The sequence below is a fragment of the Ictalurus punctatus genome, chromosome 3 (genome assembly GCF_001660625.3).
Source record: "Ictalurus punctatus breed USDA103 chromosome 3, Coco_2.0, whole genome shotgun sequence".
Classification (NCBI taxonomy): Eukaryota; Metazoa; Chordata; class Actinopteri; order Siluriformes; family Ictaluridae; genus Ictalurus; species Ictalurus punctatus.
This window is the reverse complement of record NC_030418.2, coordinates 20287880-20300228: the sequence shown is the minus strand read 5'-3', so window position 1 is coordinate 20300228 and position 12349 is coordinate 20287880. Positions and strand designations below refer to the sequence as shown.

General features: G+C 37.7%; 1 protein-coding gene across 2 annotated transcripts in view; it reads left to right on the top strand.

Moving 5' to 3' along the window:
• Positions 1-12349, top strand: part of myofl (myoferlin like) — a 36068-nt gene that overhangs the window by 1410 nt on the left and 22309 nt on the right. For both annotated transcript variants that reach the window (XM_017464451.3, XM_017464448.3), the window contains exons 4-18: positions 2966-3074; positions 3692-3788; positions 5882-6054; positions 6134-6262; positions 6676-6738; positions 6861-6911; positions 7022-7052; positions 7186-7301; positions 7481-7607; positions 7706-7809; positions 11434-11502; positions 11595-11638; positions 11759-11841; positions 11935-11973; positions 12196-12320. In XM_017464451.3, coding sequence (XP_017319940.1) covers positions 2966-3074; positions 3692-3788; positions 5882-6054; positions 6134-6262; positions 6676-6738; positions 6861-6911; positions 7022-7052; positions 7186-7301; positions 7481-7607; positions 7706-7809; positions 11434-11502; positions 11595-11638; positions 11759-11841; positions 11935-11973; positions 12196-12320 — 1360 coding nt within the window. The remainder of the gene's footprint in view (positions 1-2965; positions 3075-3691; positions 3789-5881; positions 6055-6133; positions 6263-6675; positions 6739-6860; positions 6912-7021; positions 7053-7185; positions 7302-7480; positions 7608-7705; positions 7810-11433; positions 11503-11594; positions 11639-11758; positions 11842-11934; positions 11974-12195; positions 12321-12349) is intronic.

Genomic DNA, 12349 nt, shown 5'->3' with positions numbered 1-12349 from the left:
CTGCAGATAAGGCTCACTTTATCCTTGTAATGTGTCTTTTCTTAGCCTAGTAAGTGGAAAAAAAAAAAAAGCTGCACTTTATCATTGTTGATATAGTACTGATTAGAGAGAAACGTTTACCTGGGCCAAAGGTTCATGCTCAAAAATGAATCCCCCTTTTTGGGAGCTCTGGAAGACTAAAAAATCTTTTTTCCATTGTCTGAGAGAAGCAAATTGGAACATGGCATGAGGTAAGTAATGTGGAAATGCTTGTCAAAACTTGTTTCCAACTGCTGTTTAAGCTCTTTTACAGAAACATAAGTGCTCCACATGCAGCCTTCCAGAAATAGTCTTAGACTGGCCTATATATCTCTTTTCCAATATGCCTAATGCACAATTCCATCACTTGTATTATGTTTTCTTTAGTATTATCTCAGCCTTAGGTTGGGGCTAGAGGTATTTTGGGGGAAATTTGACCTTGCTGTTTTTTTTCTAAGATGTGACTCATTGACTTGGAATTACATTCCATTTATTTGGCAAACAATCTACAAATGTTTCCCACAAGGAAATTGTCACTAACAAACAGGGCTGCTTCTGAACATCTCAACTACATACACAGAAGACTGAAAAAGATGATCTTAGTTTACATTGTGCAAAATTCCATTGCGGTTAAATCACTGTTTAGACTGCTGCCATTTGTTCGTAATACAAATGAATAATGAACATTTAACATGTTAATGTTGAATTAATGTTAATAATGAATTCCAACACATTAGTAAATACCATGAGAACTGTATCTGGAATGTTTTAATTTATAGTCTACTGCATAAATCTGTGCATGATCCAGAATCAGGATCATGGAGTTGGTTTGGTGCCAGAATTATTAAATTAAAATATACGAAAGTATAAACTGATAAGTAATAAACTGAAAGTATACTTATTGTGATTTTTGTAAGTAAATTTTGTTAATGTTTAGATGAACCTCAGTCTAATTGGTCCCCAGCCATGGCAACTGAGTGAATGCCTGCATGGCTGTAACTTTGATCACCCACAAACAAAACAACTGATTTTAATTCAAATAAATACAAGTTGATCATATTTGCATGAACAGTGCTTATGTAATATACAGTAACTACAGGTCTGGTGTAGCTGCAGCCCAGCAAATATCTTCAGAATAAGACTTCATCAGATTGGGTGAATAAAGTTCCAGCTTGAGCGTAAAACCTAGAAAGTAAACACATAGATATGGTTTTCAGGTAGTTAACAAAGTGCTGACTAAAATGGTGTCTCTGTTTATATTAGGTAAAGTAAATTGTGTGAAATTTCATTAAAGTTGCGCTGTAATAATATGTTTAGTTATGTAATAACAGCCCATTTCATGCCTAAGCTAAGGTAGCTGGATACCACTGTTTGGTCTGGAATGTTCTGCCATTTTGGAGAAATGCCACAGTGTGGGCATGAAAGGGCATGACAAAGGATCAGAGGATTTGTTACTCCATGTTCCAATTGACCAATAGACACAAAGGTGAACTCTTTCTTCTAAGACTCATTCGTTGTGAAACTTTACCAAGAGACAGAAGCAAATGGGGGACAGAAACAATTCTGCCAAATGCCAAAAAGGGCTAGTAAAGCCAACAAGGTGTTTTCAAATTATGTTTTATTGTGCTCTTACTATTTATGTTATTAATGTAAAATGTTAGTACTATTTTAATAGTAGCACTGTAGTAACTCCTTAATGGATATTAGAGTCCTTTCATGAAGTTCCATAATTACAGTACAGTTACATGGAACACAATAAGAGAAAACCTGAAAAGATCCCGCTGTCTACCTAGATACTGCTGGAAACATTTGAAGGCTCACTTATGTATCCTCTTAGCCATCAACCCCACTGAGTGTGGAGATGTCTAAACACAGGAACATTAATCCTGTTTGAATGGAAGCTTATTGTCATGGAAATCCGTAACTAAGGAATAAGTGTGTCATCAGAGAACACCAAAGGGCAATTGTTTTTTGAAATTATACAATATAGGGAAATTGTGTCTCCCATGAGTGTCAGTCTTCCTTTTTCTCATTATTCCTCAGGTTCCTCAAAACAACTAAGACTAACAACAAAAAATCTCCCAGCAAATCCTTAAGTTACAGACTTCTAAGTCCATTTAACACTGATTGATCATGTGGTCTAATCTGGATGAAGCATGAACAAAGGACTGTAGTGCAATTTTCAGTCCAGTGCCCCACCCTCTAAAGCTGGTGGTTACACTCCATGTTGCCTTGAACATCTCATGCATGTGGCTCACTGTAATTACTCATAGCCTTGCGTGTTTTTTTCCCCTTGCCCCCCCTTACTTCTCCATTTTATGGTGGGTGGAAGCTTCTAATCTACTCCTCTACCAACCAAGATGAGTAAAGCTGGCATGAAGTGTAGTCTTTCTTTTTTTTTATATAGAATCAATAGAAAAAACATATAATGTGACTTCCATCAAACTTTTCTTTTTGATTGTGTTATTTTAGTGTTCAAGCATGGGCCCTTTTTTTGCAGATCACTCAGGTTGAAATGTTGAAATTTAACAACCAAGTCTATACTTATACCACGAGTCATTGTCCAGTCACAGTGACTCACCTACCATTGCAGTACCAGAGCCAGTAAAAAAAAAAAAATGTTGTTCACTGTGAATTGAGCATAACACTCTGAGATCCAGTTACAGGTGGGGCTTGAGGAAATGAGTAGTGAAACTAAATACTGCCTGTTCAAGTGGTCATGTCAACAGACTATTTCCAGTGACCTTTTCACATTGTGTTTTATTTGCTTTTGGAAATCAGTTTGAAAGGAATTATGACTGATATAATACTAGAATAAAAAAAAAATTATTGATGGAACATTATGGACAATTCTAGTTTATTAATGAACATTGCGTGTTGTGTATTTCAGTACAGGACAAGTTTTTTGTGCTTTTTAACTTATACTTTTTATTTTCATGCTTTGCAGATTTATTGGCTCTGCAAAAATCTCTCTGCGGGATTTGGCCGGTGGTCAGACCAAGTCTCTGCCTTCAAGGAATGTCCCTCTTGCCAATGAGAAGAAGCAAGATATCGGGGTAATCTTGCCAACACAATGCATGAAACCACAGCCTGGTCGAATGATCGATTCTGGTTGGTTAGAAGGTGGTGATTAATTTCCTATAACAGCACAGCTACAGATAGTGGTCCTGGCTGCAATGCAAATCACAGGTTTATATTACTGCACTCAATCTAATACATTATTGTTTCTGTAGTAACAACTTGCACAAGGACTTGTATGGTGGATGCTCCACATTAATGAATAAAACAAATATGTGATGTCGATATGGTAAAGTTTTCTCTGAGGAGAAGTTAATTTAGAATTTCCTGGAAGGAGTCCCCAGCACAAGTTCTTTGTTTTCCGGTGTCTCAGTAACGAGTTGAGTTTTGGTGAGGGCACAATTGTTTGTAGCTTTTATAATGTAAGTGACAGCAGGGACTAACTTGTTTTGCAGACATTCCACAACATTAAATGTAATTATAAACAGATCAAATGTAAGTCATCGTTTAAAAAATATTGTTAAAGTCGATAAATAGCTGTGGTATAATAGATTGAAATCATTACATATTGACCAAAGCGTGATGTAATGCACATACTGAAAGTGGTGGATCATATGGTGACATGTAATATGTGTGTGGATTTATATTGTTCCAGGCAACTATAAGTTTAGTAATTACATATGAGCCTCCTGCCAGTGCCATTCCTAATCCAAATGCACAAGTCGATGGAGATGCCAGTGCTGGAGAAACAGGTCAGTTCATTGCAGATTTCCCTAATACATTTTGCCATAATTTTGTGTGTGGAATCTTGAAAGGGCTGATCAGGACATTGAATTAATTCCCTGAAACTCATTGTGTTTACTATTCTGCATTGTGAGCTCATGTTCAAGCATTTTTTTTGCTGATCTGAATAAATGAGTTGGACTGCATTTGAAAGCTGCTTTTCAATGGGCTACTGTGCTGCCCTACAGTATGGAAATGAATGATGCAAATCAAAGGTGGAACTTGCAAAAAAGAAAACACGAATAGACAATGCTCTCAGCATTTCCAGAACGTCTCCAGTAATAGTCTAGTACTAGTCTAGTCTAGTCTAGGAGACCATCTGGAAATGCTGAGAGCATTGTCTATTTGAGTTTTCCTTTTTGCAAGATCCTACACTATGATTGTTTATATGTATGTATATGTACAGGGAGTCCCAATAGTCTCCATCCATAGGGGAAATTAACAAACAAACAGTAACAAACAGTGTTCACCATTTCTTTGTAAACACACACGGTGGAATCATCTCTCCCACTCATATTGAACTTGAGTTAACACATAATTGCATGTCTTTGCATGTCACCTTGTGACAGCTTCACAATCCAGCCATGGGAATGATTTCAATGCATTCTTCCTTTGGTATTCTTAAAGGCTATCTCAGAAAAATTTTTTATATATATATATATATATATATATATATATATATATATACACACACACACACATATATATATATATATATATATATATATATATATATATATATATATATATATATATATATATATATAGATGCTTTTCAGTTCGCCATGGTTGTAGACAGTGGTTATTTGAGTTACTATAGCCTGTACATATATTGTCATGGGAAAAAGAAAGAACACCCTATATACCCTCAGGGCATAATAACAGTTGTGTGGGCCTCACAACTACTATAAACAATTATTTCAAATAACCTTGGGTGACAACAAAAACACAGCAGATTTCAATATGTAGTCATTTTTTTTCTCAGAAACCAGGGGGAAAATTATATAATTCAGTAACTTGTAGAACCATCTTTAGCAACAGTAACTTCAAGTAAATGTTTTCTGTCTGAGTTTATCATTTTGGATCAATTTTGACCCACTCTTCATTGCTTGAACTGAACTGAACATTGCTTCTGTTAATTGATGTTTGAGGACATTTGTTTATACACAGCTCTCATAAGATCCTGCCACAGCATCTCAATGGGGTTGAGCTCTGGACTTTAACTTGGCCATTCCAACACCTTGATTTTTTTCCCTTCTTTAGCCATTCAGATATCGATTTGCTGGCGTGCTTGGGATCATTGTGCTGTTGCATGACCCAATTTCGGTCCATCTTAAGGTGCATTACAGATGGCCTTCTCATTGCAGAATGGTGAATTTCAAATAGTTCGGCAATGGCCTTATAACCTTCCCAGATTGATGAGCAGCAACAATTGTTTCTCTCAGGTCATGGCTGAGTTTCCTTTCTTCTTAGCCTGAAGTAGACATACACCTGAATGCTCCAGAACACCAAACTGCCAAATTTTGGGGAGCATGGCGGCGTAGTGGTTAGAACTGTTGCTTCACAGCTCCAGGGTTGGGGGTTTGAATCCCACCTCCACCCTATGTGTGCGGGGTTTGCATGTTTTCCCTGTGCTTCAGGGGTTTCCTCTCCAAGTCCCTGCATCGGAATATGCATTGTAGGTCGATTGGCATTCCAAATTGTGTGAATGTGTGTGCGGTTGTGCCCTGCAGTGAGTTGGCACCCTGTCCAGGGTGTACCCCGCCTTGTGCCCTGAGTTCCCTGGGTTAGGCTTCAGGCTGTCCTGCTACCCTGTGTAGGATAGGTATTATGAAAAATAAATACATTTTTACTGAATTTCTTTGGAACATGGATTTATTTATTTAGTTGTTTCAGCTCCTGAACAATTGCAAAAAATGGAAAATTCCTGAGATATCCCATCAAAAATCTGAAATAAATAAAAAATAATTACATTGTTTGTGCCTTAGTAAAGACTTGACAAGAGCTTAATGAAACACACATAGAGGAAAGCTTGTTAAACTGCTCCTTGTTTTCCCTCTAGGTGTTTCTTCTGCTGGAAACGAAGGTGGTGATGAAGAAACTACAGATTGGGGAGGTCCACGGGCTCCGGGAGAGACATCCGCACCTGGCCAGCCTGGAAAAACACCCCAAAAGATGATCCGCACAGGCCAGAAGAGACAGAAAGCTCTGTCTAACAAACCCCAAGATTTCCAGGTACGTCATTCCTCAGGCACGATGTATGCCACAAATATTTTGCTGAATAGTTTAACACACACTCATGGTTTTTCATTAGATTCGCATCCGAGTCATCGAGGGTCGCCAGTTGCCCGGAAATAACATCAAACCAGTGGTCAAAGTTAGCGTTTGTGGACAGACCCACAGGACAAGGATCAGGAGAGGAAACAATCCTTTTTTTGATGAGGCATGACAGGTTTTTTTTATTATTATATCCGGCTTTCTTTACATTAGATCAGTGTTTTATGTTGAAATGTTGAATACTAGCTGTTCTACATGTTGTCACTTATATTAATCTGGCTTTCTGCAAACTGCTCTGTGACTCTGCTGTTCCTGTCCTACAACTGTCAAGTCCGATTTCTGCTGGTTCTTTGCTTTGTTCCCCTTGATCCCTTTGGCCTCCTTCAACTGCTTCAGTGAACCGCTCAGATATTTTGTGACACTTTCTTGTGACATTTCAGGTGAACGCTCCACCCTGCCATCCTTTCTTTTGTGTGCACTGTTAGCACTTACTATATTTGAAGGGATGCTTAAGTTAGTTGACTGATGGCTTGTGATATGATGGTTGTCATATTATGATGGGAGTAAATATTTCTACAGATCTTTTTCTACAACATGAACATGCTGCCCTCAGAGCTTTTAGATGAGAACATCTACATTCGGGTAAGGTGAATGCACAATCACACAATTTTTTCCCCTCAAGTTGTCCTGTCACATTTGGTCATTTCTGCACATGACATGACATCAATAGCAATACATCTCCTTATCTGGCTCTTTATATCTAGGTTTATAACTCATCCTCACTGAGATCGGACAGTCTTTTGGGGGAGTTCAAGGTAATCTATTGTCCATAATGTCTGCTTTCAGCTGAATTACTTTTGTGTTTGTATCCACAATATCGCTAATTTCAGTGTACTTTTTTTTTTTACTTTACTCCTCCCAACAGCTGGATGTTGGCTTTATCTATGATGAGCCTGGTATGTGACATCTTCAGCCTTTACACAATACATCTTAATGCAATATCATGTGACCTATCGGTTTGTGCACTATTAGTACTAGTATTAGTACTTTTCATATCCTTTACTGGTTTTTGTTCTGCAATTTCCTAAGCTCATGCCATAATGAAGAAGTGGCTACTGCTGAGTGATCCAGATGACTCCAGCGCTGGAGCTCGAGGTTACCTGAAAGTTAACATGATCATTGTGGGAACTGGAGATGAGCCGCCGGTACATTTCCATATGTTATTTTTTAATAAAAATTTTCTGTATATGTGTTAATCAGTATTTGCAGATTTGATTTAGTCAGATTGCTTAAGCAGTTTGGTTTCTGAAGGCCACTTTCATTATGAGCAGTATATGATCAGTGCTTAAGCTGTTTTTGTGTTGATTTGTACTTTGGGGTGTAGGCGGAAAAGAAAGAATACAACGAGGAGCAGGATGATATTGAGAGCAACTTACTGCTGCCTGCTGGCGTCACAATGCGCTCAGCGATACTCTCTCTCAAAGTGTACCGTGCAGAGGACATGCCACAGAGTGAGTCGTGCAACATTCAACAGGCAAACAGCATTGTTATTGCGTTGTTCAGAATTGGTATGTCATTGTGCTTTCTGGGTTTTTCTCCATTTGTTTAGTGGATGATGCTTTTGCACAGACTGTCAAGAGCATTTTTGGAGGAGAGGGTGACAAGAAAAACCTTGTGGATCCATTTTTGGAAGTTAGTTTTGCAGGCAAAAAGGTAAAATCCCAAATGAATTTTTTTAAAGGGGTCATTCCATCACAAGTGGTCCAATACAGGTCGTACGACCATTTTTAAGTTTCCTAAAAAAAATATTTTTGATTCTCTTTATGTATTCGCATTGCAAAACCACCAGTTTTTTATTTTGTTTTTTATTTTACTTGATTTAACCACGATGGCCATCTTTTGTCATGGCACACAACAAATTTTGGTTATACAGCTGTTTTACAGAAGCCTCAATATCTCGACTCAGGGTGGTCCTAGCTCCGTGGGACGAAAACTGATCTCTGGAGCACATAAAGGCATAAAGAGTGATACAAGCAGTAATTGACTACAGCTCAGAACTCACTTACTGCATTTATCACAGGAGAAACAGCTCTGTTTATGACACTGTTCATTTGTAAAACACCCAACTGAACACTGTACTTCAATATTAGGATAAAATCTATTCACACATACCAATTGTACACCTGTACCAACATGATAGATCAGGCTGGTTCTTCAAATCTGGCCCTTAAGCTCCACTGTCCTGCAGACTTTGCCTCCAGTCTCAAACTCACAATTTTTACAGCAGAATGTTACTATAGAGGACTTATTTCTCTCAAAATTTCAAGCTCCTATCTGGTCCCCCACCAGAGATATTCAACCTAAAAGTGAGGGAAATTTTTACAAATTGCATTTTCTCACCCCAAAAAATACAAGAAGTCCATCCATCCATTTTCTGTACCATTTACCCTTCATGGGAACCTGGAGCCTATCCCAGGAGGCATGGGGCCCAAGGTGGGGCTCAATCACATACACATTCACACACTACGGACACTTTGGACATGCCAATCAGCCTTCCATGCATGTCTTTGGACTGGGGGAGGAAACCCCCGCAGCACGGGGAGAACACGCAAACTCCGCACACTCCGCAGCGGCAGGAATCGAACCCCCAACCCTGGCAGTGTGAGGAGAACTTGCTAACCACTAAGCCACCGTGGTACCCCTTAAAAAGCTTAAGACTGATACTTGAACCCTTCCCATTATAACTGACCTTGAAAGTGGAACTGTGAGCAAGCTTGAGCGCTACATTTGGATTTAAGTTTTAAGTATAAGGAACAAGAATGTGCAAAATGTTTATGTATTTCCATGTACCTTGTTATGTTCTCTAGAGATAAGTTTTCAAGAGCTAGGCCCATCCAGAGCCAAGATATTGAGGTTTCCATAAACAGTTGTATAACCAAAATTTGTGGCGTGCCATGATACAAAGATAGGCATCGTAGTTAAACCAAGTAAAATAAAATAAAAATTAAAAACTGGTGATTTTGCAATGACAATACATAGATGTAATCACTCAAAAAAAGTAGGAAAATTAAAAACGGTCGAGTAACCAACTTTGAAGTTATTGGACGACATGAGATGGAATGAACCATAAGCCAAATATGAAATATTATTAATGTCAGATGTGTCTTCTGCACTTTAATGTTCAAAGATCAAGGTTCTTTATATGTCACATGCATATTACATACATGTGATGTTATGTAGTGAAATGTTTTAGGATATACCCACACATAATAAAATAGAATATAATAAAATATTATATACTATAGAGAAATGTGATGTAAGTAAAATAGAATACAATAGAATAGCACACTTGTCAGTATCCCAGTATGATCATGGTTTCTTCTGTAAGCTCTGTTTCTTTCTTCTGTTGTATATTTTGCACATTTTGTGCAAATGTGACATTTTCTACTACAGTTCTACTATTTTTTTTTCCGTCAACTGGAAAATGTTTCTCTTTGTATTGTAAAGTATATTTCCCCCAAAAGTAAACAAGAAGAGATACAGATTGTAAGTGTGTGAATTTATCCCTATTGATCACGCCGGTGGCGACTGTGGCTGATATGAGCAAGAAACCTTGAGAAGAACCAGATTCATAAGGGACCCCGTCTTCAATTGGGTAACAGCGGATATTGTGAAAGTAAAAGAAAGTTCATTATGGTTTGTACATGAAGTCTGTTTGTTGAACTAGTCCACTGTTCACCAAAGGAGACCTGAGTGCAAAACTGTATGTGGTAATTGCAGTCCCAAGGCCATAGTAGAACCGTGACCAAGGTAGGATTGTGATCGAGGTAATATCAGGGTTTACAGGTTTCATTAAAATTTCCAGCTCAACTACACCTTAAAAATCGCACAAAATACCTGAACGCAGCCCAAAAACAATGTGAGAATTTTAAAAGGGAGAATATGTTTTTCCTTTTCCTCAGCCTTTGCATGACCAAACAAGTACTTCACACATATTATTGATTTCGATGCATTATCCACTTGATAATTCCCATTTCCCTCTCACAATTGTTATATACTTTATATTACAATAGAAGTGGTTCTGTACATTGGAGACACTAGCTTTACACTTTGTCTGCACTTACCTTTTTTGTGGAGATTTATTAGATTTAATTATAATGATTTACTATAAAACAAGATCTTGGCGGTTGTTGATATTTTTAACTAGCCCAATCTGGCAACCCTGTCACTGTCGTGTCTGCTGCATCTTCCTCAATTATATTGTTCAGGGCAAGAGCAATTGCTGCCCAATGTGCCTCGAGTAATGCTTGTTGCAGTTCCCATTTTTGTTGCAGTTTCCCATAGCACTATGTGCTATAATAACTCTGTGGACACTAATTGGGGAAGTGTACGCCCTGCCCCGTGATTGCCCAACATCTAGAAAAGCATATCAATGGAATATTTCTGAAAAAGAGTGACCTTTTTTTTTTAGTACTGGTCACTCAAAAGAGGTCATTAATATTTCACTGTAATTTACAATGAATGGAATTGTGAATGAGGCCTTTATGAAGATTAAAATTTGTTGAGCACCTGATATAAACGGTGGGATTGCCCCATGGACAAGCCGCCACTGATTCCAACTGGTGTATTGCGGACATTTTGACAGCTGGTATCTGATTGCAAACTGAATTCACTATGTCTATTTCACATGATCAAAGCATGGCATTCATGTGAAAAGCACACGTACTAGCAAGGTTTTAGACATTTTTAGGCAGACTGATTGTTTTTATAGCCAAGCTTGTTCAACTCCTTAACATGATCTTTGCAATTGAGTTATACTATATTATAGTTTATTTTACAAACTGCCATATTTATTGTTTTATTGTTTATCTTTTCTGGCTGTTTCACATAATTCAAGTAAAGTGACATTCCAGCAGGTTTTCTCAGACCACCACGCATTTAGAAATTTTATTTAATTTTTTTTTAGAAAAGCAATGTGAGCTAAACTAATACAAGATATCTCTTGATGACTCTCATATATTGTTTAAAAGTGAATTATAGACACATTATCTATTAGATTCTTTAATATATTTTCCTCCATTTTTATTCGGTCTGGTCTTAATTTTCTCCTATGCCAGCTCCCTACTTTGGCAGAGTAAAAGACATATCATAGAGTAGCAGTGTTATTCTCAGAGGAGAACTCGATGCCATTAGCAAGCCCAGTCACCCACTACAACATATATGAACAGGACTCAGTGACTCTGCTTTCCTTCCTCTCATTACTTTCATACTGGAGTGATCAAGTGTTTGATAAGGAATTGTGATGTCCTCTTCTTGTCTTCTTCTATTTCTTTTAAGCTGTGCACAAAGATAATTGAGAAGAATGCAAATCCGGAGTGGAACCAGCTGATACAGCTCATGGTTAAGGTGAGAATGAGTGATGATTTGGTAAACCATAATGAATGCACTTAGCGGAATACATTACAGATTATTATCTTCTTCTTTTTTTCTTTGTTTAGTTCCCATCAATGTGTGAACGTATCAAGCTTACTATGTTTGACTGGTAAGTTTCTAATATACTGGATTATTTCATATAATCTACACATGACCTGTAAGAGGAGTTGCCTCCCTGTATGCCATGTGATATTTAACTTTTTTAATTTTTTGCCTCAACTTCTGGTAGGGATCGCTTTACAAGCAATGATACTGTAGGAACCACATACTTAAACCTGTCCAAAATATCATCATCTGGAGGTGAAATAGAAGGTAAACCTCCTTGTTCCTGCCTTGCAATTGGAACACATTATGGATGACAAATCAAAGCATTAATTCTGATTTGTTGTTGTTTTTTTTTACAAGCTGGGTCGCTTAATGAAAATGGGCTTCCAGGATCTGATGGTATTAATTTCTAAGATCTGATTAAAATCATAATTTCTCATAATTAATCATTTATATACTCTGTTTATGTCTGTTGTGTGAACACAAACACAAATCTTTATTAAAAATGTTATTTATTGAGTTGGTTTTCTGTTCCTAAGATCCTCTCTCTCTCTCTCTCTCTCTCTCTCTCTCTCTCTCTCTCTCTCTCTCTCTCTCTCTCTCTCTCTCTGTTTATTTCAGTAGACAGAAATGGGACTGAGGTTGGCTTCCTTCCAGCCTTTGGTCCTTGTTACCTAAACCTTTATGGAAGTACAAGGGAATTCTCTGACCTTCCTGACCCATATGTGGAGCTCAATTTGGGACAGGTAATTGCCTTACTGGCATTTCCTGAACT